The sequence below is a fragment of the Corticium candelabrum genome, chromosome 17, assembly GCF_963422355.1.
Source record: "Corticium candelabrum chromosome 17, ooCorCand1.1, whole genome shotgun sequence".
NCBI lineage: Eukaryota > Metazoa > Porifera > Homoscleromorpha > Homosclerophorida > Plakinidae > Corticium > Corticium candelabrum.
In genome coordinates, this window is record NC_085101.1 from 6,320,077 (window position 1) to 6,337,078 (window position 17,002).

The 17,002-nt window shown below is 41.4% G+C and overlaps 1 protein-coding gene across 1 annotated transcript in view; it reads left to right on the plus strand.

The window, feature by feature from the left end:
• The first annotated feature begins 336 nt into the window (after nucleotides 1-336).
• LOC134192920 (uncharacterized) overlaps nucleotides 337-17,002 on the plus strand; it is a 28,667-nt gene continuing 12,001 nt past the window's right edge. The window contains exons 1-26 of the mRNA XM_062661675.1: nucleotides 337-425; nucleotides 491-628; nucleotides 4,230-4,325; nucleotides 4,389-4,474; nucleotides 4,540-4,677; nucleotides 7,877-8,443; nucleotides 8,499-8,635; nucleotides 8,698-9,649; nucleotides 9,874-10,521; nucleotides 10,575-10,820; nucleotides 10,887-11,408; nucleotides 11,732-11,857; nucleotides 11,915-12,034; nucleotides 12,102-12,221; nucleotides 12,282-12,404; nucleotides 12,462-12,590; nucleotides 12,659-12,772; nucleotides 12,834-12,947; nucleotides 13,012-13,125; nucleotides 13,188-13,301; nucleotides 13,363-13,473; nucleotides 13,541-13,654; nucleotides 14,294-14,524; nucleotides 14,585-14,715; nucleotides 14,777-15,076; nucleotides 15,843-16,479. Of these exons, the coding sequence (XP_062517659.1) occupies nucleotides 4,605-4,677; nucleotides 7,877-8,443; nucleotides 8,499-8,635; nucleotides 8,698-9,649; nucleotides 9,874-10,521; nucleotides 10,575-10,820; nucleotides 10,887-11,408; nucleotides 11,732-11,857; nucleotides 11,915-12,034; nucleotides 12,102-12,221; nucleotides 12,282-12,404; nucleotides 12,462-12,590; nucleotides 12,659-12,772; nucleotides 12,834-12,947; nucleotides 13,012-13,125; nucleotides 13,188-13,301; nucleotides 13,363-13,473; nucleotides 13,541-13,654; nucleotides 14,294-14,524; nucleotides 14,585-14,715; nucleotides 14,777-15,076; nucleotides 15,843-16,479 (5,743 nt within the window). The 5' untranslated portion in view covers nucleotides 337-425; nucleotides 491-628; nucleotides 4,230-4,325; nucleotides 4,389-4,474; nucleotides 4,540-4,604. The remainder of the gene's footprint in view (nucleotides 426-490; nucleotides 629-4,229; nucleotides 4,326-4,388; nucleotides 4,475-4,539; nucleotides 4,678-7,876; nucleotides 8,444-8,498; nucleotides 8,636-8,697; nucleotides 9,650-9,873; nucleotides 10,522-10,574; nucleotides 10,821-10,886; nucleotides 11,409-11,731; nucleotides 11,858-11,914; nucleotides 12,035-12,101; nucleotides 12,222-12,281; nucleotides 12,405-12,461; nucleotides 12,591-12,658; nucleotides 12,773-12,833; nucleotides 12,948-13,011; nucleotides 13,126-13,187; nucleotides 13,302-13,362; nucleotides 13,474-13,540; nucleotides 13,655-14,293; nucleotides 14,525-14,584; nucleotides 14,716-14,776; nucleotides 15,077-15,842; nucleotides 16,480-17,002) is intronic.

Here is a 17,002-nt window from a genome sequence, read left to right on the forward strand (position 1 = left end):
ACGACCTACTAGCCACAAATGAATCTATCGTTTAGTATAGCACATGTTATTCGGTTGTCCTCTACGTGGCAACTTGGAAATAGGTCTACTGTACGTACTGTACGCGTTTATAGCTAATTTGCAGTAACAATAGATATCGCGTTGGGTCTGCTTGGTTACGCCAGATTCAAATGTAAACTTTCTTTGCTTTAGTAGCCTAGGCATGTTGTTTGATGAGATGGACGTGCAGGGTGAGAGACCTTACAATGTCGGTATGCAAGCAGTACAACATCTGCGGTAACTATCCAATTTGCTTAATAGTCACCGGACCTACAGACTGCTTCTGATTGTGTCGTACAGGATCTCGCTCTTACTTCTCGCGAGTTCTCAATTCGGTTGACAGCCTAGCTCCGCAAGAGCTGCACGTATACTGTGGAGTAGTTCAGGTTACGTAGCAACTTTGTTTTCGTCAATGAAATATGTTTGGCAGCATGATTATCTTGCTTGACAGGCCAACATACAGTATACAGCTACAACAGCGGAAAGAATCGTACCCACTTCAGTCTGTTAGCGAGAATGATGATGAGTCGGTTGCAGTTCCGTTTTCCAGTATTCTCTATATTTCTCTTCGGATTGGTGTCAGTCAGAGGTCAGTGTGCACGGTAGAGACATCACTCGTCTCGTCTCGTCAACTCTTGTTGCTGTTGCACTGTTGAATTTTCTGCAGTCACGCAGTTACGTGCAATAACTCGTGCGTCGATACATTTCCATCCATCCTTAATACATATGCATGTGTCGGACAAGTCGGAGTCACGCTAGCAGTCGGTGCCTAAATAGATAGAGCACTGAAAAGCAATGCTGCAACTAAAACCAATTTCTCTACACAGAGTTTGCGCGTTTGCAGGCCCTGTAAACGCACATGCAGCCTAGCTAGAGAAAAGCTAGCATATTACTAGCAGCTCAGTTGATTGGCGTGTCGATGGGGCATGTAATGTTGTTTGCCACACGGTTTGTACAGGCCTAGCATTTCGCAAGAGCAAATCATTTGCTTGCGGTGAACCAGCATAGACGATATTCGGGGGCGAAGCTTCTATAGCATGCGCAATCTCGAGGGTAACGCGCACCTTTCCCCGATCTTGCTCTACACAAAGTCCACGTTTCCGGGTCTGCTTCTGAACCGTAGATCATCTTGCCGTTGACTAGGCTTTGTAAGTAGTTCACTACTTACTATTTCGTGCATCTTGTGAGAGACTTTGTCTGCGTAGAGACGCGTAGGAAGCCATTTCTTGACTACGGCTTCTCGAGGGTAAGAGACTGCTGTTGAAGCTGAAGGTGCCTGATTCACATTCTGAACAGATACACGTGGAGTGGAAGCACAGAATACTCGTTGCCTAGAGATGAATTAGTTTTGGCGAGTGAAATCATGCCACCTGGGAACCCATTTCGGGTAACCAGACATGTAGGCGTTCCGCGTTGTTTCTGGGCAGTCTAGCTTGCTTCTGTATATATGTGATTGGCCAAGTCGAAGTTCTTACTGTGATAACTTGCACTCGATAAGTACACTGACGCGGATCAGAGTACAGTACACGTACTCTGTAGTCTGTCTAGAATTAGCACTGCCAGTCTACAAGTCCCAGCAACAGTTTATGTCTAAAGTAACACAACACATACGCACTATTCCATAGCTGTAATGTCTAAATCAGAAAGCAGAGGCTGTTCTACCTCATCTGCAGTTGATCAAGACATGTGTATAGTAGTGATCTCAAAATTGAAGATGAAGATGATAATTGTCAAAAACGTCACTGAGGCGCTGAAGCTGATGGTTTACGTCCGATAACTGAACAACAAGCAAATGAAATAGTGGAACTTCAAAACAAGATTAGAGTTCTCGAGCAAGACCTTGCATCTGCAGAGTCTGGGTTGCAAGGAAAGGCGTCCTCATGATAAAATCAATTACACAGGTTTTGTGTAGAGAAATGTACTTGATACAGTGTGGAGTTCGACTGAAAGCAGCCAAGACTATTTCTCTGCATAGCAAACAAAGAATCAGGCCAAGGCACATCGAGTGATGTGTGAGCTCATGAGCTCACCGCTTAGTTTCCATGAAGAGTCGGATAGCTACGCTAGACAAACTTTTGTTGACTCTAGTTCGACAAGATACACAGTTCCACAGTTCAAGTAGTTTGCTAGATGGGGGAAAAGCAGTCCTAGTTTCAGCCACACAGACAGTGACAGTGCGTCACGTTCGGTTACCCCGAATGGGTTCCCCTACCACAAAATCTTCACCTGACAAAAAACTTCCATCACTAAGCAATGAGTAGTCTGTCTTTCCACTCCACGTGCATCTGTTCAGAGTGTGAATCAGGCGACTTCAGCTTGAACAGCAGTCTCTTCTCTAGCCGAGTATGCCGATGTGACGTGCGCTCGCCAGCCACTGTACACCATCCTCTAATTCCTAGAGTGCAAGATGCGCCAGCTCACAGGGCCGCTTTTGCGTGCGAGCGTGCGTCCGTATGTCACGGAAGGTGTGTCTTCTTTGCAGAAGTGGCGTACAACGATAGATTACCACCGCCATAGGGCGGGTAGTACAATACTAGTATATATATATATATATATATATATATATATATATATATATATATATATATATATATAATTATATATAATTTATTAATATATCTATATATAATTATAATTAATTATAATTAAGTATATATATAATTATAATTAATTTATTAATATATTATATTAATATTTAAAAATTATATACAATTTTATAACTAAATGTCCCATATGGGACACACACACACACACACACACACACACACACACACACACACACACACACACACACACAGACACACACTATGATTTATAAACAATACTAGAATTTTACTAATTAAGTTCGTACAGTACGTTTGTGGTGCCGTACATACACTAGACAGACCCATCCGTTGCCGCGCATGGGGTTGGAAAGTTCTGGGACTGCGAGAAACGTGCAAAACTAAAACTTTTAGTTGAGTTTACAACGCAAAAAACGCAGTCACAATTAAGAAATCTAAACTTTTCTTTATAATAATATTTAGGAGCGTAGACAAGAATTTAATGTCAACATTATTCTAGCACGTTAAAATTAGACATTAATTAATATTTAGAGTCTGAGAGATACTTCTTGTCCAGCTAGCGTTCATTTTAGTTGTACGACAAACTCTAGCTAGCCACAAACGAAACGATCGCGTATAGCACGTGTTATTCGGTTGTTCTCTACGTAGCAACTTGGAAATAGGTCTACTGGTACGTACTGTACGCGTCTAGCTAGAGCTAATTTGCAGTAACATTAGATATCGCGTTGGGTCTGCATGGATAGGCCAGATTCTAGTTTAGACTTTCTTTGCTTTTAGTGGCCTAAGTATGGCGTGCCGTTTCTGCCAAAACAAGTGCCTAGTGACTATTGCTCATCGTAGCAAGTGCATAGTGACGTTTGGTTAGAGAGTTACAGCGTATAGCAAGTGCATAGTGACTTTTGGTTCTAAAGTTACATCTTATAGCAAGTGCATAGTGATGTTTGGTTCTAGAGCATAGTGCGTAGTCATAGACATGACTATGCGTGTATGGAACGTCCATTCAATTTTCAATTTGAATTAAAAATTGAAAATGAAATCCAACATAAAAATCGATTTTTAATTTATTGATTTAGCAGTTATTGCAGACCAATTTAGTAGAATCCAATTTCCAAAACCAAAATTGAAATTGAATGGACGTTTCATACACTGAATGTCCACCTTGGTCTCTGTTCATAGAGACCATGTTATGTTTGCGTAAGACTTTGGCATCTAGCACGCCCCGCTCAGCTCTCCCAAAATCTCATTAGTTACTTACCAAGAGATGACTCTCCTAACAGTAACCTAACATACGCCCAACTAATCGGAAACCACGACAATTATAACTGGGAGCCAGAGAGCTTCACAACGGTCTGCTTGCCGACTCTGTGCAACCTTTCTTTCGCAAGCTAAGTCGAAAATTCAGAGGACTGTCTGAAACGCACTGTAGAACCAACAGTCACTAGCTAAGCATTTGCTACGATGTATAACTTTAGAAACAAACGTCACTATGCACTTGCTACGATGTAAGTCTAGAACCAAACATCACTATGCACTTGCTAGGCGATGTAACTCTGGAATCAAACCTCAATATGCACCTGATGCGATGAGTAATAGTCACTTAGTGTGACTATGCACTTGTTTTGGCAGAAACGGCACGCCATACCTACGCATGTTGTTTGATGAGATGGACGTGCAGGTTGAGAGACCTTACAATGTCGGTATGCAAGCAGTACAACACCTGCGGTAACTATTCAATTTGCCCACTAGTCAACGGACCTACAGACTGCTTCTGATTGTGTCGTACAGGATCTCGCTCTTACTTCTCGCGAGTTCTCAACTCGGTTGACAGCCTAGCTCCGCAAGAGCTGCATGTATACTGTGGAGTAGTTCAGGTTACGTAGCAACTTTGTTTTCGTCAATGAAATATGTTTGGCAGCATGATTATCTTGCTTGACAGGCCAACATACAGTATACAGCTACAACAGCGGAAAGAATCGTACCCACTTCAGTCTGTTAGCGAGAATGATGATGAGTCGGTTGCAGTTCCGTTTTCCAGTATTCTCTATATTTCTCCTCGGATTAGTGTCAGTCAGAGGTCAGTGTGCACGGTAGAGACATCACTCGCCTTGTCTCGTCAACTCTTGTTGCTGTTGCACTGTTGAATTTTCTGCAGTCACGCAGTTACGTGTAATAACTCGTGCGTCAATACATTTTGCAGCCATGCGTATGTATGTGTCGGACAAGTCGAAGTCGGTGCCTAATTAGTAGAGCACTGAAAAGCAATGCTACAACTGAAACCAATTTCTCTACACAGAGTTTGCGTGTTTGCAGGCCCTGTACACGCACAGCTTATAGAAAAGCCAACATATTACTAGCTCAGTTGATTGCTGCGGGCATGTAATATTGTTTGCCGCACGATTTGTACAGGCCTAGCATTTCGCAAGAGCAAATCGTTTGCTTGCGGTGAACCATGCACAGGACATTGCATCATTCTAGGTATTCTGGTCTAGTGTAACGCGTATATGCGTACGGGCTTGGGTAGGAGAAGTCGTCTGCAGAAGCACTTGTGCCGATTTACGTGACACTCACACACACAGATATGCAACAGAGCAGTAGCTATTATGTAGTGAAGTGACGCGGACACACGCAGTGACAAAGTGCAGTATCTAGAGAGTTTCTTCAAACTTTAAGTAGTGAAGTGACGCGGACACACGCAGTGACAAAGTGCAGTACCTAGAGAGTTTCTTCAAACTTGAAGGCCAATCTACCGCATAGACTACACCAAGATGCGTAAAAGTCTAGAGTGTATTCTTGCAGAAGACCATTCGTGCCTTGTAGTTGCAGAGCCTGGAACAAAGAGGTTGAAAGATATTGAGTTTTCTAGATTGAAAAAGTAGCTTCTAATTCTGGAAGAGATCACTCGAGGTCGTGACTCCGTCATTTGATTCTATGTTTAGATATAGACATAGATAGTTCCAGTTTCATCACTAATACAGCACTACGTTGTACTGGGGAGGTTACGCGTTTGCTAATTAGACGTTGTTAGCAAACATCCTGTGTTACAGTACCGACGGTGCGCTTGAAGTAGATTAACTTAATTAATTAAATGATGACTTCGGAACGTGCATATACGGATGTGGCACGCTAATTTACACTGGCGTGGCCAAAGTGCAACAGGTTGGCAACAGAAGCGAAAGAAGAAGTATAACCTCAGCGTTGGAGAATGATTTTGCAATTATTGGTAGTCTGTAGAAACTCTCCAAGCACTACGTGTACTTTCAGAATTCTGGTCTATTGCTTTGATCATTTCTGGCCAATTTTTGGTGCGACGCTTGTTGCATGCAGCTCCTAGATAGAGATAATGCTACATTCTAGTTGCAAATTGACTTTGAGAATTCGATCCAAGCAGTATGCTGCTCTAGACATGTGATAGAGAGCTGAATGCTTGTACGGTTTTACTGCAACGGTGTGTGTTAGTTACGTACTAGGCTAGTATGTACCAAACTAGTGACTAAAAAGTAAAAATGAGTGGCTTCCTAGATGTGTGTGTAGTTTATAGTATTCTGAGAAGCTTGACTCTAGCAAACGAATTGAGTGCTGTCTAGACATGTAATCTACTCAGACTAAACCAGTTGCGCGCAACTAGTCTAGCGTGGCCAGACCTTTGATACGCTATCGGAAATTGTGCGCGTTACTTTGCACAAACACATACTTCTGGTTGGTACAGTGCGTTTTTTGGATTTTGAAGTTACTGGTTACTTGACGACGTTGGGTGATGTTGGGGGGAATCAGCAGTTAGTAAGAAGAAATGGCAGGAAGTAGGCGGGATGATACCAAACTCGGAATTGTCATACGGGCACCAGACAAGACTAGACGAGGCTGTACTGTTGTCAGTTGACTTTCTGCTGGAAGTTTTCTTCTTTTTTGGAAGACGTTTGTAGTTAACCGTAACGAAGACTCGACTACAAGCCGCTGGGGCCATGTTATTTTGTACAGTGAAGCAAATGCGACTATACAAAACCGACTTGTCTAGATGGTAACGTTTAAAAATAGATTCAACTTGCTCTAGGTTGCTGAAGAGTAGCTAAATAGGTTACGAGTTTTATCAGGGGCGCATTTCTCTATTTACTAGATCCACAACCTAATCTGGTTGAGGCTGACCTGTCTACCTAGGCCTGGCTTCTTTAATTAACTCCACAACCTAATTTTTTTAGCTAACCCAAACTCCATAAGCTTATCCAGTGAGACTAAAGAAATGCGCCCCAGGCTTCTGATATTCTTTACCTTTGGGGGTTGCATTTGCTCCTGTCACGTGATTAGCAACATGTTTTTAATAATTAATATTAATATAACAAAGGTTCTTCTTGGTTTCTTCTGTAGTGAGTGACCAATATTTTCTACTCAAATTGGCAACCTAAAATTTGATGTATTTTCTGACTGCGTCACTTGTTTAGTCAGCATGACTGCTGAGATAAGATGTTTTGTCCATAGTTTGCTTGTGTGTTCATCATTGTTAACATACATGAGATTAATTAAAATTCATTACTTAAATAGGACTTATACCATGATTAGGTGACATGCATGCGACCAGTCACAAGTGCGTACTTAGATAGTAATGAGGTAGTGCATGTACGGCAAATGTGCAATGCACTTTCAGTTATGTATATATATACAAGTCACTTGATCATGGTATAGATTACTTATTGTATGATTAGCATGCTATGTGGCTTTTGCCAACTCCCCGAGCAAGGTTACTGCCCTCGGCTTTGTCTAGGGTAATAACTCTGCCCCTCATGTTTGTAAAGCCATACGATAACCTATACTTACTGTGACATTGTAATTGATGTTTACATGATGTGCAGCAGGCTCAAAGTCTGCTCTAACACAGGAGGTTCTTTATTGACTAACATGGATTTTAATGATGTCATTTTGACGTCATCATATAACAGTTATTTTTTTAGAGGTATATCTATGAATGGAATGGCCAGCAACATTTAGCAATGTACAAAATTGAATCCTCAGGCTCTTAAAGGTTGATAGCAAATACACGTTTGACCCGATTCTAGATACACATTCACTGCAGTGTACACTGTACACTTGTTAGTTAATTTATTGGTTTAGTAGTCTGCTTGTATTTCATGAAATGGAGGTCGTAGGCTGGGTGTTTGATTATATTTATGGAGACATTTGGTAGGAGTGACAGCAAGCTCTTAGTTGCATGTGTAGCCATCGTACAGTACACTTACTTCTCTGTTAGTTGAAGATGTACTTAATGTTGCAATACTTTGCTTTAGGACAATTATTAGATTGTGCTCAAAATCCGTGTCTCAATGGTGGTATATGTGATCCCGCTGGATGCTTGTGTGTTGCGGGGTATGAGGGAGACTTATGTGAAATAGATACAGACGACTGTGCAAACAATCCGTGTCAATATGGTGGTACATGTATCGATGGTCTGAATGCGTTTACTTGCAATTGCTTTCCCAGCTTTTTTGGAACCAATTGTACGGAGTCTGATTGCTGTTACCTTGACCCGTGCAAGAATGGTGGTACATGTGTTGACGGTTTGGACAATCACACTTGCATCTGCATGCCTGGCTACGAGGGAGACAACTGTGAGATAGAGACAGACGAATGTCAAACAAATCCATGTCAGAATGGCGGAATCTGTATTGACCATCTAAACTCATTTACCTGTGATTGTGGTCTGCGTGGTTTTCTTGGTGGTGATCCTACGGTGTGCAGACCGTCTGATCACTGTGATCCTAATCCTTGTCTTCATGGTGGTACTTGTCACGATCAAATTGATCGATTTGTTTGTGAATGTACGGCTGACTACACAGGAACAACATGTAACGAATGTAAGAGTGTAACCTCTCTTTGTGCTGCTGTCTGTTTGAGTTGTTTTGTATTTAGTGGCTTATCCACTTTACAGCTTTGGCGCAGCTCAGTTTGATGTTTCTTTGGCAGCAGCAGACGACCTCGCAGTTGGTCCCGTGCCGATTAATTTAGATTGTTTTCCATACGGTGCAAACAGTCATTCTTCGTTTTATGTAAGTTGTGCATTTGAGGTGATGTGTAACACTTTGCTTATTTGTTGTGTGACTACCTATAGGTGTCTATCAATGGCCTCATATCATTTGATCATCGTTTTCGAAGTTTTTTTCCAACTTTCTTTCCTGGATTTCAGCATGTATCTGTCGTTGCTCCATTTTGGGGTGATGCGGATACTCGTGATTTTGGTCAAGTGTTTTATCAGGTGTATGATGACGCTGATTCTTCTTACTTGCATCTGGCCACATATGACGTGCGCAATGCCACCAGAGGGGACTATCCCGACTTTACTGCTACATGGGTTTTAGTGGTGACATGGCATGAAGTCGAAAAGTATCATGGTGCTGCGAATAATTTGCGTAACACTTTTCAGGTTGTTGTTATTACAGACGGTAAAGCAACGTTTGCACTTTTTAACTATTGGGAAAATGGCTTGGAGTGGTCTGGTCATCCTCCTGCTGCAGTGGGTTTTACAACCAATGATGCACGTTTTTTCAAAAATAATTTTTTGTCAAAGACTCAACAAGTTGTTAACTTGGCTGGACAGCGTTTGTTCTACAAGCTGACTGATCCTTCTAATCCATGTGCTGCTAAATGTCGTTGCTTATCTTGGTATTATGCGGATGTCAAACTTTATGGCTGCGCTGCTCCTTTCTGGACAACTTTTTTACCTCCTTGCCCTTGTACTCTCTTTCAAGTATTCAATGATTTTCGGTATGTGTTTCATGAATGGCGAGATGGACTTATCTGCTTTGTTTCAAGATTTGCCAGAGCTTTTGGAGTACAGACTGAATGCTGTTATGAGTGGTCATTGTCTTTCAGAGGGGCGTTGGTGTTTGGACCAGTGCTGGGAGGATCTGCTAATCGTTTCCATTCAGTTTTTGCTCGAGACCTTCATGATGAATTTGACGTTAAGCCATATGATGACTGCTGTATCCACACCAACTTGTGTCATCTGTATTATGAGAGGAGACCATCAGTTAGTTGGTTGGGTTATGTTCCACCTTTCTGGGGTATGGTTTGTTGAACTCTTGTATATAAGTACACAGTTCATCACTCTTGTATGACTGCTGTAGTTTATGTTTGCAATGTTCATTGGGTGCCTTCGCTAACTTTGCTGCTGGATAGTTAGTTATGGCCAAGATTACTTGATTTAAACAATTAATGTTGCAATACTGTAGGTTGTTAATAGGTGCACGTTGATTTGTGTTACTCATTGTGGGGTATGTTGTTGCAGGTTGGACGTTTGGTGATCCACATTTTCAGACATTAGATGGGAAACAGTACACTTTTAATGGACTTGGAGAGTATATTGTGGTGAAAACTGGTGGATACAAGTTTGTACTACAAGGTCGCACTGCTCTTGTTGACGACTCAACTGCAACTGTGTTTTCGGCATTTGTGGCTGCTCAGTTGACAGAATCTGGTAATGTCTCTGAAGCTGAACTAGCAAGTACAGTCTTGCATGCGGAGCTGACATCTTACAATGAACTGATGGTATTGGTGTGCTGTTATCAAGACACTGATAATGTCACAGCTTTACCAATTAATGCCAAGTTTAATAATGCTTATTGGCGAAATATAACTGATAAGTTTGCTTCTCTGGATGATACAACTCAGATTGTGCTGGACTCTGCATCAGTGACACGTCCAAGCAACAAATCCTTAGTTGTTAGCTTCTCTTCAGGTGTTTCAGTGAAAATTGAGATAAAGACACGGTTGTTAGTAGCAGTATGGGCAGTTCCCGAGACTTTCAAAGGAGATACAAGTGGCTTGCTGGGAGTGTGGGATGATGACATAAACAATGATTTTACTTCTCGAAATGGCAATGTGATTTCTATTGACTCAACAGATCGTGACATACACACACTTTTTGCTCAGACATGTAAGTTTGTATCACTGCTTTGTAGTATTTTTGTTGCACTGTTTGTGTTACAGGGCAAGTGACGCCATCAGAGTCATTGTTTTATTATGGTGCTGGAGAAGGCCCTGAATCATTTTCTGATGAAAGTCATACACCTACGTTTCCAGATGAAAATGGAGACAGATACACAGATGATGAGATAGCAACATGTGGAGATGATGTTTCTTGTCTGTATGATGCTCATGAGACAAAAGACCTACAAATTGGAGAAGAATCACTTGCCACTAAGACACAACTTTTATCATCTTTATCAAAACTTGGTACATCAAAAGCTTGCTACATGCTGTTGTATAGTTGTGTTACATGTATTGCTATGTTGGTTGCAGGTCAAAGCCCACCATCAATGTCTGGTGCTGATGTCATTTCAGCAACTCTTGGCCAGCAAGTTGTGTACAAATTTACAGTGACAGACAACGATACCTTCACTGTTTCATTAGAAGGGATTCCTCCTCCAGTAGAAGATTATTCATTGGAGCAATCCGGGAATAATTTTACGTTCACATGGGTACCAAAATCACACGCAACTGTTAGCCTTCGATTTGTTGCTTTTGATGAGGTGGATCTGGCTAGCCAACTGCACCCTTTAGTTCGATTGTGCGCATGTAGCATAAACAAAAATGCGACTTGCGTAAAGGCAAATGATGACGGGTCTGAAAAGAGATTCATTCTTGAGGACTGTGAATGTGGAACAGGGTGGGGAGGACGGTTATGTTGCATAGACGTGGATGGATGTTTATCATCAACTTGCCAAAGTCGTTCTTCTTGCACAGACCGATCAGCACCTGACACTGGATTTGACTGTGCACAGTGTAATGATGGCTATGAGCTTCAGGGAAATAAGTGTGCAGGTAATTATACGATTTAACTACAGCTGGAGTGGTTGATGACCTCACACACACACACACACACACACACACACACACACACACACACACACACACACACACACACACATGTGCACATGCACGCACACACACATGCACATGCACACACACACACACACAAACACACACACACACACACACACACACACACGTACAAACACACACACACACACACACACACACACACACACACACACACACACACACACACACACACACACACACACACACAATTACAAAGAGATGTATGTATACTACTGTAGTAGATGGCTACTCTTTTTTTTCAGATATTGACGAGTGTGCAGATGGTAATTTGAACAATTGCGAGCAGAACTGTGTTAACAAGGCACCTGGTTTTTCATGTCAATGTCAAACAGGCTACCAGTTAGCTGCAAACGGGCTTGATTGTCTCAGTAAGATGTTAGTTGCAGATACTAGTATGCTAATGTTCAATCATGAACTTGTCGCAGATGTTAATGAATGTGCAGACATTCGTTTGTGCCATCATACTTGTCAAGATACTGATGGCTCGTTTACTTGTGGCTGCAATGCTGGATTCAGTTTAGCAATAGACGCTCGAACTTGTTTACGTATGATAGACGACTAATCCTTGTTTATATATTAACAGTCATTTGTAACATCAATTTTGTTTTTTAGCTGGTACCGAATGTCCATCTCATGCATGTGAACAACAATGCTCTGTTACAGCTGGAGGCGTTATGGTGTGCAGTTGTTTTATTGGATACCGGTTGGATGGAAACAATGCTAATTGCAGCAGTATTCATCCATGCTTTGTTAAGTGTTTGATATAATAAAACAAGCACGTTGGTTGCTTAGATATTGACGAGTGTGCCGAAGATGCTGACAATTGTGAGCACAACTGCACAGATACTGATGGATCGTATGAGTGCCACTGTCCTCCTGGCTATTATCTGTTGGGTGATGCTTCATCTTGTGGAGGTAAAACAAGAACAATTTATGTTTTTATCTTGCATAGTGTTGGAGACTTGTTTGCAGATATAAATGAATGTGTGGAGGATGCATCACTGTGCGCAAGCGTCGTTGGCCAGATTTGTGAAAACACGGTAGGATCTTTCAACTGTTTGTGTCCTCCCCAGACTGAAGAGGTGGACGGCGCATGCATCTGTATGCTAATAGTTGCTTGCGTGTCGTAATGTCATTGAGTGTAATGCAAACATTGCTTGTGGGTATAGTGGCTGACGATTGTGCATCTATGCCTTGCCAAAATGGTGGAGAATGCTTTGATGGATTGGATGCATTCTCTTGCCGTTGTACGTGTGGATATACAGGGACTCTGTGTGATATAGGTGAACTTAGTTGACTAGTTTTGTTTGAACGGATTTGCATGCGTTTTGTTATCTAACGCAGAGATCAACGAGTGCAACTCAAATCCATGTCAGAATGGAGGATCGTGTACTGATAAGTTTGACGCGTTTGAGTGCTCTTGTGTGCCTGGTTTCGAAGGCACGACTTGCAACATAAGTAAGTGATAATGTTATTGCAGTGGTGGCTTTCAATGTAAAGAGACTTGTGGAATGTTTTACAGACATAGTCGATTGTGAATCACAGCCTTGTCATAATGGCGGAACTTGTACTGATAAAGTCAATGCGTTTGAGTGTACTTGTGTAGCAGGTTATTCAGGTTCAATTTGTGATATAGGTACGTAATAGTTGCACTAATGGTTTTCTAATTAACAAGAGCCTTCTCAAATATTTTTACAGACATAAATGAATGCGAATCACAGCCTTGTGAAAATGGAGGATTTTGTACTGATCAAGTCAATGCGTTTGAGTGTACTTGTATAGCAGGTTATTCAGGTTCAATTTGTGATATAGGTACGTAATAATTGCTCTAACGGGTTTCACATTAACAAGAGCCTTCTCAAATGTTTTACAGACATAAATGAATGCGAATCAAAGCCTTGTCAAAATGGATCTTGTCGTGATATAATCAATGGGTTTGTGTGCGATTGTGTACCCGGATTTGAAGGCACAACTTGCGACATAGGTAAGAAAGTAACAACTGCAATAATGACTGTCGAATTGTTAAACAGTTTTTTGCACATTTTTTGCAGACAGAGACGAATGTTCATCAGAGCCATGTTTGAATATGGCTACTTGTATTGACGGTATTAATGGCTTTGTGTGTCATTGTATGGAAGACTACACAGGAGTGCTATGTGAAACTGGTATGTAAGTATATCAATATGAAATATTAATCTTAATATTGTAGCAATGACTGGTACTTTGTAGCATATAGTTGAATTTGTGTACGTACTAAGAACGTAGGAATTACAGATTTAGTTTGTCTTTGTTGGGCTGTTTGGTATAAACAGCTTTAGACTTCAATGCAGGCAGGCAGTAGTGTTTGTACATGTCGCCTAACAAGTCACAGAAGTGGAGGCTAATTTCATACCAGCAGCAACTGAACTGAAGTTGAAATTTAGACGTCGACTTTGTGACTGAAATTGCGATTAGAGTAATGGGTACACTCCCTATTTTGAGTTAGATCAAGATGTCTGCTGGAAGCCTTGATATTTGATTTTGATTTTGGGATGTGGTTACGGATGTATCTCACTAACACTGAATTGTTGGACACAGTAAGGTGTGTGACACATAGGAATGGCAGGGATATTGGTGAGTTACGTGTACTGATAATTGGTGTTTGCTGTGACATCTTAAACATAGCAAGAGCTTGCAGTTTATGTACAGCTGAGTTGGTGTCACTTCTTGTTTAGTTCTAATGGTAGTAGTGCATTGCTTTATCAACATTATGTTTGATGGTGTTTGGTTATGTTATTGTAGTTTGGTTGTTATTGTCTTTGCAGCTGCTGATCATTGTACTCTTGTGGGCAGTGAGTGTTTCAACGGAGGAACATGTGATAGGGTTACAGGTAGATGTGTCTGTCTTGACGGTTTTGTGGGAGATCGTTGTGAAACGGATTTGGACGAATGTGTCTCTCGTCCTTGTCTAAATGAAGGATCATGTAGGCAAACACTACCTAACGGATTTGAGTGCCACTGCACGGCTTATTACATTGGAGATTTGTGTGAAAAGAGTGAGACCGTATTTCATACTTCGTTTGTGATTGCTTTGTATTGTTGTCTGTTATGTGCAGCTTCTGTATTGTACAGCTATGGTAATCCACAAGATGATGTTCGTCTTGGAAGAGGAGATGATGCGGTGTTTGGTCCATTCTTTATCGATTTCTGCTTTCCTGTTGGTCTGCTAAGACACCATCAGTTTTATGTTTGTCTTGATTTGTATTTGGTGATAAATCTGTAGTTTACCAATTTTTGTTTGTTAACAGATATCTACTAATGGGATAGTTTCGTTTGATGAACCAAACGTTGCTCCCAATGGCTTCTTTTTCCCTAGTTTTTCTCCTATCTCTATTGTAGCGCCATTTTGGGCTGATGTTGACATTCGCAGTGTGGGTGATCTGTTCTATCAAGTTTATACCGACCAAGGGTCTTCTCACGTAAGTAGAGCAACAGAGGAAGTGCGCTTATATAGTGGCGTTTTTAATTTCATTGCTACTTGGGTGTTGGTGGTGACATGGGATCGAGTTCCTCCATTCCCGGGTGTTGGCGACTTAGAAACGTTGAAGGTAAGATCTTGTTTTTGTGATCTTAGTGATGTGTGCTGCTCTAGCTTTTTAGTCATTGTTTGGTTGTTGCGTTTTGTAAGTATGTTTGAATGTTTCTTTGTGTTGCTATAAACGTCACTGTCAAGTGTTATTTTGATTTTTCAAGATTTAGTTGTAAGCGTTTTAGCTAAATTGATTACATAACAACAATGCATGTTTGAATCTGTTTTGATCTTTTAATGCTCGCTTGGTCTGGATTTGTCTGTTATCATCAGATAGTCAGATTCAAGACATTGTATTTCAACAAGACTCTGATTTGCAAACACAAATTGTATGAACTGAAAAGCCTTTTTATGAACATTTGTAGTTTTTGATTGGCTGTTTGTCTATTGTTTACGATTACTAGGTTAAAGTGAATGCTGCCTCATGATTGGGTCATTTTGATTGCACCAGAACTTGATACATTTTAGCAAACATAGCCACACACACACACACACACACACACACACACACACACACACACACAAACACGCATGCATGCAGACTGAAAGTTCAAAGTGCTTTAGTGTGTTTGAGTAGACTGCTACTTTGCTCAGTCACATGACTTTGCAAAGTTTTTTCTGTGGCTTGTAGCTGAAATTACTCTTTTTGTGTCTTTGTTTGATTGCATTGTTTGTTGTCTTGTGGTTTCATGATTGTCGGTTGTGTCTACAATTTGTCATAGCAGATCGAGTAACGTTCACTTCTTGGTGTTTACTATACACTGTATAGTGTTTCTTGTTTACAGCGCAACACATTTCAAGTTGTCATCACCTCTGATGGGGCGAATACTTATGCTTTCATGAACTATTTAGAAAACGGTCTCGAGTGGGCAGGCAATGCTGCTGTTGGATTCACAAGTGGGGACAGGTCAACCTTTGCTAATAATCAGTTCTCACTTAAAAGTGCGGTTGTTAACCTCGCCGGAAAGAAATGGTACCAACAGCTCAGTCATGTGAATAATCGTTGTGGAGCAGAATCTCGATGCCATAATTGGTATCAACAAGATATAAGCTTACAGGGATCTGAACCTTTATGGGTTGCTGGGTTGCTGTCATGTCCTTGGACACTGTTTGCAGCATGGAATGACTTTCGGTTTCAATTTTTTGAAGTTAAAGGCTTTACTTTCTGCTTCGTTTCAGTCTTTCCATTTGGATCTCAGTCAGAGTGCTGTTATCCCTTCTTCTTTCAGTTTGGTGGTTTAGTTTTAGGACCAGTAGACGGTGGCTCTGCCAATCTTTATCATCCATTCTTCAATCCTGATCAGCACAAGCAACTGGACCTCTTACCTTATCAAGATTGTTGTGTCGATTCTCAATTGTGTCAGTTGTATTACCAACGAAGACCATCGATAACTTCTTTATTTTATTTTCCTCCTATCTGGGGTATGGAATTGCAGTCACAGTGTGTGTGTGTGTGTGTGTGTGTGTGTGTGTGTGTGTGTGTGTGTGTGTGTGTGTGTGTGTGTGTGTGTGTGTGTGTGTGTGTGTGTGTGTGTGTGTGTGTGTGTGTGTGTGTGTGTGTGTGTGTGTGTGTGTGTGTGTGTGTGTGTGTGTGTGTGTGTGTGTGTGTGTGTGTGTGTGTGTGTGTGTGTGTGTGTGTGTGTGTGTGTGTGTGTGTGTGTGTGTGTGTGTGTGTGTGTGTGTGTGTGTGTGTGTGTGTGTGTGTGTGTGTGTGTGTGTGTGTGTGTGTGTGTGTGTGTGTGTGTGTGTGTGTGTGTGTGTGTGTGTGTGTGTGTGTGTGTGTGTGTGTGTGTGTGTGTGTGTGTGTGTGTGTGTGTGTGTGTGTGTGTGTGTGTGTGTGTGTGTGTGTGTGTGTGTGTGTGTGTGTGTGTGTGTGTGTGTGTGTGTGTGTGTGTGTGTGTGTGTGTGTGTGTGTGTGTGTGTGTGTGTGTGTGTGTGTGTGTGT